Source organism: Canis lupus, chromosome 20, assembly GCF_048164855.1.
Source record: "Canis lupus baileyi chromosome 20, mCanLup2.hap1, whole genome shotgun sequence".
In the NCBI taxonomy this organism is placed as follows: Eukaryota; Metazoa; Chordata; class Mammalia; order Carnivora; family Canidae; genus Canis; species Canis lupus.
In genome coordinates this window covers 2908349-2925944 of record NC_132857.1, presented here as the reverse complement: position 1 = coordinate 2925944, position 17596 = coordinate 2908349, and the positions used below count along the sequence as shown (strand labels likewise).

Here is a 17596-nt window from a genome sequence, read left to right as displayed (position 1 = left end):
CTTCACACTGCTTCAATCCAAATGCACCTGGAATATTTTTCTTAATAAAAAACGTCTTCAAGTGAAAGGCTTCAGCAGCACTCAGAGTGAGTTCAAGGTCACACAAACAAAACAGAACAATACAGTAAGCAAACAGATAAAAGGCCTCGGAGTGTAACCCAAATCAACCTATCAATAAGGCACATACTGAACAATCACTCAACAGACTGTTGTGGTAATCGCTTGCCCTTTTAAGAAGTCACTAATAAACTAAAAGTTAGCTTTTCTTAATATAGCAGAATATTAGACTTGTGTGCAATTTAAGGATTTCTTCATCTAAGAGGTTTCAACCTTAGGGCTAAGAATAGGGTTTTGGGGGAACCTATGAATATATGCAAATTGTCTAAGTGTGTCTATTCCTCTTCATGGAAAAGGGTCGCAGCTTTCTCACATGGTCATGGGAACACCCGAGAGTCACCAACACTAAATCCCAGTCCACCTTCGTTTCCCTGACGAGAACTCTGAGAACCTTGAGAAGTGACCTGCTTTTGTCTAACGTCCCAGAGACCTTCCACCCAGGGTCTTCCAACTCCTAATCCCGAGATGGAGAGCCGGGGGGTTAGTTAGTGGCTGGCACCTGAGTCCCCCTCTGGATCCCAGCTGTGCCGCTGAGGGGCTGAGCAGCCTCACGGAAGTCACTGCACTTCTCTCTGCCTCAGTTTCCTCAACCAGATGATGGGGCTGAAGGGAGCTGCAGGTGGTGAGCGGAGTGGATTTTCCCCCCGATTGTGCTGGCCCTGAGGAGTAACCCTACCCGTGAAGCAAAGGAAGACGGTATCTTAACCTTTGGTTATTTCCCAAGAAAACGCACTTTTCAGTCTGAAAAGGAAAGTGATACTGAGGCTCAGTCTGCTGAATAGAATCCGCTCCTGTGTTAATTTAAAATAAATGCAAAAAGAAACATCACTGTGCCGCCGTGGACTGTGCTGCACATCTGCCGAGACCCGCGTGGACGGGGGCACACAGAGGTGACCAGGAATGGCCAAGATCTGGGTTGGGCTAAGGATGCTCAACACTGGTGGCGGGGCTGGTGCTGAGGGTACCATGTCGAGGGACAGGGAAAGCGACAGCGACGCTCCTGGCTGGAGGGATCTCTGGGAAGACTCAGGCCTGCGGGCCGCGGGGGTCGCGGGGGTCACGGGCGCGGGTGGGAGGGTCGGGCTGGGCGCCCCATGCGGCCCCTCCAGCTGCTCACCCACTGCACTCCCCTGCCCGGGCCAGTGCGCGTGGACACGGGGCCGCCCCCCTCCCGGAGCCTCGCTCCAGTTCTTCTGCACAAATACCCAGAACTAGACTGAGCCATGAGAGTTCTCGTTCTGACTCCTCGAGGAGCCGCCGGGATTTCCCGTGGCAGCTGCACCATCTCACGTCCCCCAACAATACACAAGGGTCCTGATTTGTGCACATCTTGGCTCACACTCATTGTCTTTTGATAGTAGCCATTTTTAGACGTGTAAGATGGCATCTCATCATACTTTCGATTTGCATTTTCCTGATAATTAATAATCGTTAATATTTTTTCCATATACCCGTGGGCCACTTGAATGCCTTCTTTGGCAAAATATCTGTTCAAGCCTTGAGCCCATTGTTTAGTCAGGTTATTAATTCTTTTACTATTGAGTTGCAGGAGTTTGTTATATATTTTGGAGATTAACTTCTCATCAGATATATAGTCAACATTTTCTCCTCTTCTGTATGTTACCTTTTTAGTCTATCATTTCCTTACCTATGCAGAAGCTTTTTAGTTTGATGTAGCCCTGCTTCTTTTTGTTGCTTCTGCTTTTAGTGTCCTATCTATGAAATCACTCTAAAGACCAATTATCATAAGACTTTTCCTCTATATTTTCTTCTAGGAGTTCTACAATTTTAGGTTTTATGCCTAAGCCTTTAATCCACTTTGAGTTGATTTTTGTGCATGCTACAGGACAAGGGTCAGATTTCATTCTTTTGCATGTGGATAGTGATAAATCTCTTTGGTCTTTTATAGAATATGGTCCGTGGATGGATATATATTCATCCCCTTCCCATGGAGAAATCTATATATTTCAGGGTCCAATATATTTTTTTCTGGAGAGTGTACGTAAATTTTTATTTCTTCAACTAAGAATAATAATACCTTATATGATCTATAAAGACATATAGGGCAAACTAAATTGAGCCTCAGAATATTTGTTTATTTATTGACATTTACTGAACACCTACAACATGGATGACATTGAGGCATTTGAATGTTCTTCTGTTAATATCTGAAATATATTGAGGAGGGGTGTAAGTATCAAAGCCTGTGTTTTGGGCCAAGTGACTGAATGGCCACCCAGGTGGGACAGTGATCTACTGCACTGTGGATGCAGGGAGGCTAAGGCTGAAGGGCCTGGGAGAAGAGGGAAAGGAAAGAAAGTTACTAATCAAACGGTGCAAACTTTCAGTCAAGCAAGATAACTAGATCTAGATTACTGATATAAAACATCGTTTCTATAGTCAACAATAAGGAATTATACACTTAACATTTTGTTAAGAGGTTAGAACTTACATTAGATAGTGTGACCACAATGAAAAAAACATCTAAGTTGCTGCCAATATTTCAATAAAATTTGAATCAAGTTTCATTTTTTTACTTTTGCATTATGAATTAAGTTTTAATATGCTACCTAAAACAGGAAGAAATACAGAATTCCTTTTAAAATGTCTCATTATCAAAAAAAAAAAAAGCAGGAACTCTGGGAGGAGTTGAGTATGTTAATTAGCTTAGCTGTAGTAATCACTCACTATGTATATATGCATAGCAAAATATTATGTTATATACCTGAAATATATATAATTTTTATTAAAATACAAAATATATTTATTATTGTTTAAATATTTTTTAAATATTTTATTTATTTATTTATTCATGAGAGACACACACACAGAGAGAGAGAGAGAGAGAGGCAGAGACACAGGCAGAGGGACTCCGTGCAGGGAGCCCGACGTGGGACTCGATCCCGGGTCTCTGGGATCACGCCCTGGGCTGAAGGCAGTGCTAGACTGCTGAGCCACCTGGGTTGCCCATGTTTAAATACTTTCAAAAATTTTTATTTTTGAGATAATTTTGGATTTCCAGAGTTGTTGCAAATTTAGAACAGTTCTGTACATCCTTCACCCACGCTCCCTATGTTAGTATCTTACATAGTCGTAGGTTATCAAAACTAAGCAATTAAATTTGTGCTATATCATTAAATAAAGTAGATAGTGTGTTAGGATTGTTTTTTCCACTAACATCCTTTGCTTTTTCAGGATCCAGTCCACGACTCCACATTTCATGTAGCCGTCATGTAGTCTCCTCCAATTTATGACAGTTCCTCAGTCTTTCATTTTTCATGTTGACACTGTTTAAGATCGTTGGTCAGTTACTTTGTAGAGTGTCCCTCAACTTGATTTATTTTTTGTTTTCTCATAATTGGACTGAGGTTCTGCACCATAGAGTCAGAGACTATGAAGGCGATAGGCCCTTCTCAGTGTGTTATAACAGGGAGTATGCTAAGTTGATATATATTACTTGATGTTAACCTTGACGCATTGGTCAAAGTGATGACTGCCACTACCTACAGTTGATTCTTCACTGTAAGGCCACTGAATATTTAGAGAGATGTATTTTAAGACAATGCAATATCCAATATTCTTTTTAGACTTATACCCACTAATTTTAACTTCTGTTGATAAATCTTGCCTGTGGCAATTATCACTGCTGTGGTTGAATTGCGGTTTTCTATTTCCCTCATTCCTTCCACATTTATTAACTGAAATTATTTTGGGAAGAATAGTTGACCTTTCTCCTTTATTTTATATATATACACATATATATGTATATATATATTTTATATTTATATATTTTATACATATTTTATATAAATATATATATTTATTTTTATATATATTTTTAAAGATTTATTTATCCATTTTAGAAAGAGAGAGTGGTGGGGAGAGGCAGAGGGAGGGGGAGAGGGAATCCTCAAGCAGACTCCTGCTAAGTGGAGCTTCATGTGAGGCTTGATCCCAGTGCCCTGAGATCATGACCTGAGCTGGAATCAAGAGCTGGCTGCTTAACCAACTGAGCCATCAGGTGCCCCTCAGTTATTTATTAATATCAATAAGGGTTCATGGGTATATTGTCCCTTGGTTTATGAACTAACACCATCTCTATGTTCAAGTTGTCCTAGCTTTGTTCCCTGGGGGCTCCTCCACTTGGCTCTTGGCCTATTTATATATGTTACCCCCATATTTGTCATCATTGTTATGGTTTGTTTTTTGAACACTTCCTTACTTTCTAGAGCCATGAGATACTCTAGACTCATCTTATAGTTTCCCTGCCTCAGCCCTAGAATCAACCAGTTTTCCAAAGAACCCTCGCTCTTTTTACTGGAGAATGGTGTTTAGAAATCAAATACTGGGAGCGCCCGAGTGGCTCAGTCAGTTAAATGTCTGGCTTTGGCTCAGGTAATGATCTCAGAGTTCTGGAATCCAGCCAGGCATTGGGCATGGGGCTCAGTGCTCAGCAGGCAGCCTGCTCATCCCTCTGACCTTGCCCCCACTCTTGCTCTCTCAAAATATCTCTCTCAAATAAATAAATAAATCTCTCTCGAATAAATAAATAAGTGAAATATATATATATATATATATATATATATATTTTTTTTTTTTTTATATATATATTTTTTAAGAAATCAAATACTGGGGGTAGTATGCTCACTGTTATTGCTTTCAATATTTTCAGTGCCAGAAGTAGGGAGTATATGCATATATTTGCATATCAATTAGTACACACACACATACACATCCTTATCTATCTATACTAAAAATAACAAACCAATGAGCCCACATTATTACCTTTGACTTCAGTTGAGCATTACAAAATTCTTTCTAGGCTTCCTTCCTTCTTTATTTCTAACTTCTTTCTCTGACAATGAGAAACTTGACTTTCCCTAATTACATATTTATATATTTGGTTAACCATGTTATTTACAAATAAAATAGTTTCAGAATTGTTAATTCATACCTCTGTAAGAAGCAAATTCACTACTAAAAGTACAGTGTTTGTATTTTTTTTTAAATTTAGTCTTAAAAAAAATTAAATAAATAAATAAATAAATTTAGTCTTATACTATCCAATGTTTACTTAGATCTTCCCATTATTTTCATTAAATTGTCATTTTTATGATTTTATTTACCATTTATCATCATTTCAAGCAAGATACTAAAAGGAAGTTAACAATTTACCATTTACCATTTATCATCATTTCAACCAAGATACTAAAAGGAAGTTAACAGTAAAGCAGATTAGGAATATGAAATTCTAGGGAAAAGTCACATAATAATTAGTAGCACAACAATCAAGATCTGAAAAAAAAATTAGAACAGAAAGGGAGCCGATTTCCTAACATGGTTCCATGTTCTCAAGGGTGAAGCTACCAGGAGCCAAAACATAGCAGAGTTTCCCAAATATTCTTTACTTTTGAACTTCAAAGAATACATTTCAAATAAATTTCAAGTAAAATGTACTGTTGTTGTGTTTCAGCACAGCAAGCAGAACTGAACATTTTATCTACCTTCCAGAAGCCATTTCTCCCAATTCCCCACCTCACAAGCCAACCTTGATATTCTATTAATATCAAGAGGCTTTCTCTGTAGAGGCAAGAAGTAGGGTTTATGTCTGGATGTTGAAAGGGCGAATAAGATCTCTCTTGTCTCTCTCACTTTTCTCTGTTGCCTTTTGATTCTACCTTGATTAGAACCACTCCTCAAAAAGCTGGGATCTTTAAGTGCGTATTTTGTAGCGGTTCCAAGAATTTAGGCTTATATAACCTTCATACATTTGAGATCTCCAAAAAGTTGCTTTGAAGTGTTGATTTTTAAACAGTGATAACTGTGATGTTGTGCTTCATAATGTTAAAAAAAAAAAAAAAAAAAAGAAAAGAAAAGAAAGAAAGCCAGAGGCTCAAAATAGTCACTTACGTCAGAGGACACACATCAACAAACCAAGGCTTAATATCTAACCTAACTACGGTTTCAGGCTCCCAGGAATGTAACCTTTAGCCACTCAACACGCAATGCCCTGGACAGCACTAGAAAGTTTACTAAAAGACCCCTTCCATTACCCTTAGGAGGATGACCTTGACTAAAACAATGGATTCTTTTGCCAATAATTTCATTTTTTCCCCCACTTCCTACCTTTGAAAATCTTTCCTTTTTTGCAGATCTACAGAGCTCTTTCCTATTTGCTAGGTGGGATGCTACCTGGCTCATGAATCATTCAATAAAGCCAATTTGAACTTTTAAATTACCCAGTTGAATTTTTGTTGCTTGACAATGATAGGAAATAAATTTATTTGTTCTTTGTTCCCTTTCTGGCACAGTGGTCCTAACCCCTTGGGACTTCCTAAGTGTTGAGAGCTTTAAAGATATCTTTTCTTTTTTTTTTTTTTAAGATTTTATTTATTTATTCACGATAGACACACACAGAGAGAGAGGCAGAGACACAGGCAGAGGGAGAAGCAGGCTCCGTGCAAGGAGCCTGACGCGGGACTCGATCCTGGGACTCCAGGATCACGCCCTGGGCTGAAGGCGGCGTTAAACCCCTGAGCCCCCAGGGATCCCTCTGGCCCTTCATCCTTGAAAGCCAGTTGCAATTACTACAAAAGTAGTAGATAAATTTAGGTAGGGTCATGGGATTCACTCCCTGGTGTCTTAGTTTAGTTAATGAAGAATGGTATACACTTAAAGTACCATGTTCAGTCTTGGCTAGAGCAATTGTACTTTTTAAAAATTTAGGTAGAATCAACTGAAATTTATTGTATCTCTCTAAGTGTGAGCATATACATAAACAAAAAAGTCAATAAATATAAAATTCTAAGGTAACAATCTGATCAGTAATATTTGTCTTATTTTAAAATTGTCGTCATTGTATCCTTGTGATATGAATAGCCCTTAACTGTTTACAATAAGAGCTTTCAGATTTTTGGTACTAAGAGATAACTATAAAAATCTAGGTGGACGTTTGTTTTACAGAAAATTTGAGCAAAAAAAAAAAAAAATCAGAGGTCCTTTATTAAAAAAAAAATATCCTCTGTGTGTCTTCTTTCTTTGATAGTTTATATCTCAAAAAATGTCCTTGGTTTTGTGAAAATGGTATCATAGTATAATGGGGAAATGGAATCCAAGTTGTTGAATCTCATCAAGCTAAAGATACTAGGTTGGTTTGAAATTTAATAATAGGGCTGCCTCATAGCCTTTAAAAAGCCACTTAATAATAGATATGAGATAATAAGTCTATTTTTTCCCCAGAAGATCTTTTTAAAATTCCTACAACTATAAAAATAGTGCTAATGAAAAAAAAAGAGTAGATATGCTGATCTCATCTCAAGGAACAATTTAGGCATAATCCCTGACTTCAAAATGGCCCACAAAATGACTTTGACATGAATCACAAGACAACAAAGAATATTAAGGGAAATCTATCTCAAAATAGTCCAAACAATTCAGCAGTATCATCCAAAAGTAATTATATTTCATCAATGAGGTGATATACCCAAACTCAAGATACAGAAATCAGGGAGGTCTAAATAGCTCCTCATTCGCAACTTCCCTTAACGTGGAGATTAGAAAACTAAGGGGCAGAGAGGTTAGCTGACTCATCCATACTTATCTAGTAAATTCTGGCTTATTTTGCACCTGATTACAACTATCACTTTATGATATACTAACAGATTTTTTCTTTTTTTCTTTCTTTTCTTTTTCTTTCTCTCTCTCTTTGCTATATATTATAATATGCTATTATATATCTATAACATAAAATTTAAAAACTAAAGCATAGAATAATATTATAAGAATCCATATTTTATAATATTCATAACTAACTTTATGAAAATAAAATTTATCGAGGTGGAAAATTATGTTCTTAAATTCAGGTTTTTTAAAAAATATTTTATTTATTTATTCATGAGAGACACAGAGAGAGGCAGAGACACAGGCAGAGGGAGAAGCAGGCTCCATACAGGGAGCCCGGTGTGGGACTCGACCCCAAGACCCCAGGATCATACCCTGGGCCAAAGGCATATGCTCAACCACTGAGCCACCCAGGCGCCCCATAAATTCAGGGTTTTGTCTTTGTTATTGTCACTGTTGTCTAAGATCTCTATTGGAATTGTATTTGTTGCATTTAATTTAAGGGTAAAAAATTATCTTAATGGGTCTGGGGGCACCTGACATTAAATGGAGGTTATTTCATTGTCAGTAAGAGACATGACAACATTAGTTCTGCTTAGTTACTCGTTTCTATAGCTATACATTAGCCTTGCATTTGGTGAACCTGCCTGCTGTTGTTTGCAAAGCTGCCTCTCCAAATATAGCAGGCATATTAATCAAATGTGGATTGATGTAATTTACTAATGGTAGAAATGAAAATAAATGTAGACTATATCCAAATAACTCACCAGTGAAAGACCAAGGCTTGGCTAATCTTACTTGCATCATTACCTTGCAAATGTTGTCTGTAATTCAGCTAACCATTCAAATCAGGAACCATGGATCTTAAATAAATTTAACTGCAATTCATTTAATCTGCTGAATATATGTTATATAAGTAGGAAGAAAATTTGATTGACTGCCATTTACAACTTTTAGCCATTTTATTTTGCAAACAAAAAGAAACAATGTTCAGAAAGGTTATTAACTTGATCAATGTCCAAGAAGTAAGTGGCAGGGCCCCAAAAATTCAATTTTTCAATTTCTATTAAAACATATAGTTGGTGATCTAGTTTATAAAGCACTTACTGCATCTGAATTCCAATCCCAAATAATAAATTTTAAACCTATTATGAAAACATAAATATTTTAAAAAACATATAAGCTCAATATTACATATTACATGTATGATATATATGCCACATATACACAATGTATATAAAATTATATATATTATATGTGTGTGTGTGTGTGTATAAAATTTACATGAGTTAGCCTTTGGAAAAAATTCAGTACGTAGTACAATCCAGTACCTTTGCATTAATTATTGGCTATTAGAATATCTAGTCTTTTCCCACATTTTTTCTTTTAGGTCTTCAAAAAGAGGAACCAGTCTTCCTGAAAACTGCTTTGTCAAAAATCTTCTTGTTTATGAGTTGTACCCAACATCAGAATTTTGCTTTTGTCTATACTATTTGATATTTGTCATCACAAGAAATTCCTTTATATATCTTGCTATTATGGGTTGATTTATACTCCTCAAGAAAGATATCCTAGAATATGACCTTATTGGGAAATACGGTCTTTATAGGTGTAATCAAGTTCAAATCCGGTCATTAGGTCAGGTCCTAATTCAATACAAATGGTGCCCTTGAGGGGGAAATCTGAACACAGAGATGCACACGGAGGAGATGATGTAAAGATGCACACACAAGAGAACATTGTGAAGATGGAGGATTGGTAAGATGCACCAACAAACCAAGGAAAAGCAAAGATTGCCAGCAAACTACCAGAAACTAGCAAGAGTTGAGGAAGTGTCCCCCTATAGGCTTCAGGGGGAGCATTCCTCTGCCAACACCGTGATTTCAGACTTCCTGGCCTTCAGAGTGTAAAATAATAAATCGTCGTTGTTTAAGCCATCTGGTTTGTGGTCCTGTGCTACAGCAGCTCTAGGAAACCGATACATACCCCAAACCAAACTAATTAGGAGAATTATGTTTGCTTTTCTAAATTTCTTGAGTTGCCAGTTTCTTCCTTTTAAATTAGAGAAATAGAAACGGAGCACATTGTATTCATCCGAGCTTACTCTAGTCTATTTTTCGGACAGCATCCTGGAAGGCACAGCCTAAATGGTCTGTTTTTGTTTTGTTTTCAAGAAATAAGTATAGTAAGAGCTCACTTAGATAATAATTTTTCTTTGTTTGGTGGAAGTGTTTTAGGATCATTGCCAAATATTTGAATGCGTATTTAAGTATACATTCATATCAATTTGGCCCCAACAAGTCATCTGATTTGATGATACTGCTATCCATCCATGGCTGTACTGAGGTTAACCTTCTCTCATTTCTTCAGTCTCTCAGTCATTAAATAATTGCATATGATATTTTTTTTTCTGAAATGCTCCTGTAAATCATCTTTACTCTAAATCTGGGCACTTCTTGGTTCAAGATTCCATTGTCCCTTAATAGGAAGTTAACTGATTGCTTTTCTCCTTTTTACAGCCCTGATAAAATTAGGAGTTCAATTTTGTTCCAGTGATGGCAAATGCTACCTGTAGTATAATGGCAATTATTGTTTATTCTAGGTGTTTTATATATTCTAATTCACTTATTTAGGAATAGAACTACTTAGAAAGATTAAATAATAGACTTAAGGTCATATATAAAAGTTGGTGAAGCTGAAATTCTGTTTCACTCCAAAATATATAAACTTTTTACATTATCATTAAAGTCATTTCATATCGGTCATTAGAAAAAAAATCATATTGGCTGTCAGATAGCTTTTAAGTATTTTAGCTTCTTTGTTCTTTTTTAAAAATATTTATTTATTTACTTATTTATGATAGACAGAGAGAGAGAGAGAGAGAGAGAGAGACAGGAGGAGGGAGAAGCAGGCTCCATGCCGGGAGCCCGATGGGGGACCTGATCCTGGGACCCCAGGATCGCGCCCTGGGCCAAAGGCAGGTGCTAAACCACTGAGCCACCCAGGGATCCCAGCTTCTTTATTCTTTGTTGATATTTTGGTCTTTATGATTTTTAAAACCATAGATGTTATGTTCAAACTACTGACAGATATCAGTAATCAGGGAAGATTTCCTAAATGCTTTGGACCAATCTATCTCATTTTTATTTCAGTTCTTTCACTGACATAATTTATGGTAAAAAGGATTCAAGTTAAAATTTCAGATAGTTGAGAAGGGTTACTAAAGATACTACAATTATACATCAGAATGACTATAACTATACTTAAACTGACACAGTAGCTGGTCATTTATACACAATCATAGGCACAAACTCAGAAAAAATGGTTATTTTTTCTGGTTGTAAAACTTCAGATGATTCTAAGGCAGAACCCAGATTTTAACTTTTTAAAACCTAGAACTTCTGTATTGCGACAATAGCTACAAAATAGGATGTCAGCATGAGTCCTTAGATGTATCTGTGTATGTTCATATGTCAATACATTTATCAGAGAGGAGTGGATGATCTAAAGTAACTTTTGACTCCCTAGGAAAATGGGTACTAGTAGGATGACCACACCATTTCTCATTAAACAGGGAGACTTTTGAGAGGAAAGAGAGGTGAAGAGCTTTGTTAATGATGCTGGACAAAAAGCATAACAGGGGACTTTTGCTGTATGTGAATAGAAGCAGATACTCACTGTACTTATGCACAAAAATTGATATAGCAATAAGTTAAAGTAAAAGGGAGATGAGAAGAATATATTTAAATATACTTTAATGGGCAGCCCAGGTGGCTCAGTGGTTTAGAGCCGCCTTCAGCCCAGGATGTGATCCTGGAGACCCTGGATGGAGTCCCACGTCGGGCTCCCTGCATGGAGCCTGCTTCTCCCTCTGCCTGTGTCTCTGCCTCTCTCTCTCTCTCTCTCTCTCTCTGTCTCTCATTAATAAATAAATAAAATCTTTAAAAAAATAAATATACTTTACTAAGAAATAGCAGGGAATTATGTAGAATGATAATGAATACAGTATGGTATCCACTATAAACCTTACTGAAGTATGTTTATAAAAATCTATACACTTTTCCTTGATAGATGTTTCTCACATCTGTGTACAGTAAAATACACTGTCACTGTTTCTCTGATAAATTCCTTTCTCAAAAAGAAGGGAGTGACTATTGATAGTTACCAGTAAGTCAGAAAAACAGCCTATGAGTCCATCTTTGGGCTTTGATTTTTCGAAATAACAAGCCTTATTTTTCCTTTTTTTCCCCTTAATTCAAAACACTAGCATGGTTATCAGTTATATACTTTTTAAAGATTTTACTTATTCATTCATGAGAGACACAGAGAGAGGCAGAGACACAGGCAGAGGGAGAAGCAGGCTCCATGCAGGGAGCCCTATGTGGAACTGCATCCCAGGACCCCGGGGTCACACCCTGAACCGAAGGGAGATGCTCAACCACCAAGCCACTCAGGTATCCCAGCCATCCTTGATACTACTTAATGTAGCTAACACTTATTTTTCATATTAATCTATGACTCAATCAGGGGTCATATTTTTAACATGATAAAGAAACAGCAACAAAAATACTAATAATCCAGTTTATAGTATTCAGGGTCATCATCAACTTCAATTATTTCATCTTCATCTTTACATAATTTAAAATTTTTAAATTTTGCCAATAGTCAAGCTTCTTTAAAAAGACACACTAACACAATTTGCCCACTTAAAAAAGAATATTATAGTACCTTTCAAGTGAGGGCTGTGTACGTGCATTCTTTGCAGATGAAGATTTATGGGAACAAATTCTAATGTTTTCTCTCCTTTGCTGCTGCTTGATTTGAAAGAGGACCCTAAATAGGAAAAAAAATTGACCATTATTAGTAAATGAATAGTAATTGTGCATGTGTGCGTGTATGTTGAGAAGTATGTTTGACATGGAAAAATGTTACAAGGATTTCAGAAAGAAAAACATGTCCTGTGTAAGCTACTTTTCTTTATAGAAATTCAATTTAAAAAATGTTCAGTTATTCATATAATAATCCCATGGGGCAAAATAGTGCAATTTGTTTCTTCTTGGTCTATCATGCCAAGATAGTAGAATGAGAAATAAAAAGGTTCTTTAAATTTTATTTTGGCTTGTCTATATGCATAATAACAACGTGTATTACTGTTTTTACCTAACATGCATGGAATGTAATTCAGTTTGAAGATGTAAATAAGTTATTGCTTTCATACCTGTTTCCTTGCTAAGTTCTGTCAGAATATCTTGGTACATATTCACCATTTGATCACAGTGAGTAAGGACATTTTTCCGTAGATTGTCCCAGTGTGGAGAAAGCTCACCAAGTTCTTTTAGCTCCTGGTTTCTGTTAAGAATAGAAAAGTGGAGAAAATAATTATTCTGATCTTAAGCCCACAGACAAGGAACACTTAATAAACACTGCCAAACTAATAAGAAATTGATTCACCATCTGTTTCAGGAAAGCTCTATGTACTTATTAGAAAAAAAGTTCTATCTTTCTGTATAAGCTATAACAATATCTTCCTAGGTATGTTCCCTGAGGCAAAAGAAACAAAGGCAAAAATAAACTATTGAGACTACATCAAAATAAAAACTTCTGCACAGCAATGGAAACAACCAACAAAACTGAAAGGCAGTGGACAGAATGGGAGAAGATATTTGTAAATGACATATTCAATGAAGGGTTAATATCTTAAATAAATAAAGAATCCAAACAACTCAACATAAAAAAAAAATAGATAATCCACCTAAAGAATGGGGAGAAGACATGTAGAAGGCCAAGACATATGAAAAGATGTTCAACATCACTCATCATCAGGGAAATGCAAATCAAAACCACAGTGAGGTATCACCTCACACTTGTCAGAATGACTAAAATAAAAAAGACAAGAATCAAGAATTGATGAGCATATGGAGAGAAAGGAACCCTCTTACACGGTTGGTGGAAATACAGTTACTGTGGAAGACAGTATGGAGTATCCTGAAAAAGTTAACAACAGAACTACCCTATGATCCAATTTCACTACTGGGTATTTATCCAAAGAATACAAAACACTAATTCAAAAGGTTAGATGCCCCACGATGTTTATAGCACTGTTATTTTACAATAGCCAAGTTACAGAAGCAGCTCAAGTGTCCATGAATAGATGATGCATATTCTATATATATATAGAATAGAAAACTCAACCATAAAAAATAATGAAATCTTGCCATTTCCAACAACATGAATGGATCTACAGAGTATAATGATAAGCAAAAAAAGCCAGTCAGAGAAAGACAAATACCATATGATTTCACTCTTATGTGGAATTTAAGAAATAAACAAAAAAGAGAGACAAATCAATAAGCAGATTCTTAACTATGGAGAACAAACAGATGGTTTCCAAAGGGGGTAAAACAGGTGAAGGGGATTAAGAGCACTGAGTGGCATATGAATTGTTGAACCACTATATTGTACACCTAAAATTAATATAACACTGCATATCAAATGCATTGGAATTAAAAATAATTTTAACACAAAGGAAGATATTAATAGTTTAGTTCACACAAACATTAAAGCTCTGAATGTTGAAGAGGTAAAAAAAAATACAAGTTAAATAAATGTTTTCACTGATTAAAAACATAAAGATGACAAAACTTAACTATCCCTTATCTATCTATCTATCTATCATCTATCTATCTATCTATCTATCTATCTATCTATCTATCATCTATCACATTCAGTTAAAAAAAGAAACACTAAAATCTCAGTAGAAAAACAAGTTAAATTCTAGGCTTCAGTTATCCAAAATAAAATAATGTGGAAAATAAATAATGTGGGAAGGGCTTTCTGACTACGTCTGAGGAAATCACAAGATATTTAAGTAATCCAGAGTATATGTAATAAAGCTGTTAAAATTTTTAAAAGCCCGTAAGTGGTATAATCAGGTGTGATTTATTGGCCTCAGTTTCTCTCAAGAAGACAATTTAAGTAAATGCAGTATGCATATGTTTTGTCTTTTCTTTATCAAAAGGAAGAGCTAATCATGCCATTTGGGTTTTAATTATTACCTTTTATTTAATTCTCTACCTTTAGCCAAGTTAATTCAAATCATCAGAATGCCTTTTTAAATTATAATGATAAATGTTCTAATATGCTGCTTGGTTAGATCTCTTATTCGTTTCTGTAACCTTTTACCAACAACATTTTCATGAGGCTAATTTAACCAGCAATAATGAACCTTCTTTGCTATTTTGGCTGTGAAACATGCTAAATACCAAGCTAATAAATTCAGAAGATGTAGAATCTTTAACATCCTGTTAAATGCAAGAATAATGGATGGTGTGCAAAAATGTGACTTGCTTTCAAATGTTTGTGGCTGTCTTTGTTTTGTTTCAACGGGGATGCAGCATAGTACTGCTGCATCTTTTATCTGCATCTTTACAAAAATTTTACAATTTTTGTGAACATTAATCTCATTCCTCACTTTTCCATAGATTAGCTTCCATCACACAACCTTCATGGGAAAAGAGTGATTAATTAATAGACCATGAGAGTAAAGGAAGTTCATGATTGAAGTTGAGCCGGGGGAGGCTGGAGAACTGGGGAGTTGAGTTCTCTGTGTGGACTCAAATCGCAGAGTATTCAAATTCAGGACAGAACAACTACCAACAACACAAATAATTCCAAAAGCTTGAGATACCTAAATCTAGAAGAATCTGGGCAGTTAGGTCAGATGTGAGAGACACACAAGTGTGATATCAACTTAATACACAAGGTTTCAGGCTTTACTTCCAATATACAGGTATAATGAAAATGTTGGTTAAGTGTTCCTATTTAATACTAATGAAAGCACCATAGGTTTGCAATTTATGTTGTCTCTGAATCCTTCTCAGAAAGAATAATGAAAAGAGAGATGGTGAGGGAGGGGAGGAAGGGTGCTAGTGAAGCCGCAGACTAGATCGTAGGACACACTGGGCTGGGGAGAAGCCCGGCAAAGCATGGTGAAAAATGTTTAGTGTTCTTGGGGAGTGACTCGAGATAAGCTGAACGGAGTCCATAATCTGCCGTTTAAAATTTATTACACTCCTCCAATATGTCAAAAATTATACAAAAATATATAGATGAAACCTCGCATTCACTGCTTATTTGTTCTTATTTGTTCTAGAAAACGGCACTGAACAGCTGCACATCCTGAAAGGGAGAAACGAAGCAACGTAAAGTTTCTTTGGATCAAAAAAAATCTCAAATACAGGAGAGCTATAGAATAAAGGTATAATAAACCAGAGCAGAGTAATGAAAAAGTTAGAAAACAAAATGGGACATAGGAAGAGAGTAGTTCTAAGTTTAAGAAAAATCAAAGACATTAATTACACCAATGCATTAAAATAAAGAGAGCCTGAACGCGAGTGTACCCAAATCAGTAAACTTTTCAGTTGAGAAGGCAAGGGTTGTTTATACTATATGGTAATGTGTTTACTCAGTGAAAAAAAACTTTGACATTGAAGAACCTTGCATTGTATCTCAAGCCACATTCTCTAGGAAACAGACTGAGATCAAGCAGTCCCAGGTTAGCAAGAAGGAGGTTAAGAAGAGTTTTGTAGGAGAAAGAGAAAGCCGAGCCAAAGTGGGAGGTTACTGAGTTGGGTAGAGCTTCATAAGAAAATATGGCTAGTTACTGGGTCATGTGAAACAGCTCTAGATAAGTCAGATGGAACCAAAGTACCCTGGAAAAGTTTACTAGATGGAAGAAGAAACATTTATATGCCAACTCCTTAACACCTTCTACAGTATTTCATTGGTCAAGAGTCATCCTATGGGACATTAGCTCATCTGCACTTCCAGTTGTCTCTTCTGGGTGCCAACTAGGGAAGTGATATCCCAGCGGGGACAGAACTATCCTAGTCTGGTCATAGGTACCAGAACCACTCTGGATCTTTCTATGGCAGATGTCATTGGGGGCATGCTAATGCCTGGTCTTCACCCTGAGGGAGGCCAATGCAGCTTTGTGTTGTTAGGAAACAGGAGACAATGGAAGCAGTATCCGGAGCCCTCCAGTGAGCAAACTGTCCAAAACTTGAGGAAAGTTTAGGGCTGAGCCAGTATAGAAAAGCATATCAGCTGGGCCCAGGACAGGCAACCCCTTGCAGAACTCGCACTTCCATCATTTCTGATATCCATGTAGCATATAAACAGCATCCTCGTGTCCTCCCTACGAGGAGTTCAAGTATAAGCCTTCAAAGTGATGGCCAGATGCACTTCCCCAAAATGAGGTAATGAACCAGGCTACAATATCCAGTATTATAGTGATCCTAGGGGCCCTGGTTGATGTTCCTCACCAATCTCCTCTACCACTCATTCTGGATTTTCCTCCTATTCTACTGGCACCTCAGCTGGTCTAGGTTGCTGCCCTGCGAAGCGACCCAGACATTAATTCCAGGTTTAGGCCCTTAGTTTCCTTGCTCTTAGGAAATCTTAGTTGCTGTACTTCCCCATTCACTTCTGGGCATGGAGCACATCTAAGTGCCAGACCTATTATTTCTCTTTGCCCAGATTATGAAGCAGCAGCCCTACTTCCTCATGGTCATAAGTACGGTCTCTCTTGCTATCTTTGCGAGTCCACTGTAGTGAAAAATGCATGATCACCAGATCATATGAGAACCAAACATAGCTTCCACTTAAGTGGGACTCTTTATGGGTTATGGACAGGACTGTCCCTCCCCATGCCACAAGAACCAGGATTCTAACTGGCAAAGTCTAACGTGGTGGGGAAAGGAAGCACAAATCCACGAGTGGAGCATTGTGAGTGATTGTAAGAAGGGCTCATCCTTTTCCCCGGAGCTGTGTTCTACCCATGATGGGCACAAACATCCTA

General features: G+C 36.9%; 1 protein-coding gene across 15 annotated transcripts in view; it reads right to left on the bottom strand.

Moving 5' to 3' along the window:
- The window catches only part of INPP4B (inositol polyphosphate-4-phosphatase type II B), a 709031-nt gene that overhangs the window by 150518 nt on the left and 540917 nt on the right, over positions 1-17596 (bottom strand). For all 15 annotated transcript variants that reach the window (XM_072788249.1, XM_072788250.1, XM_072788263.1 and 12 more), the window contains 2 exons: positions 12956-13086; positions 12466-12570 (listed from right to left, as the gene is read on the bottom strand). In XM_072788249.1, coding sequence (XP_072644350.1) covers positions 12466-12570; positions 12956-13086 — 236 coding nt within the window. The remainder of the gene's footprint in view (positions 1-12465; positions 12571-12955; positions 13087-17596) is intronic.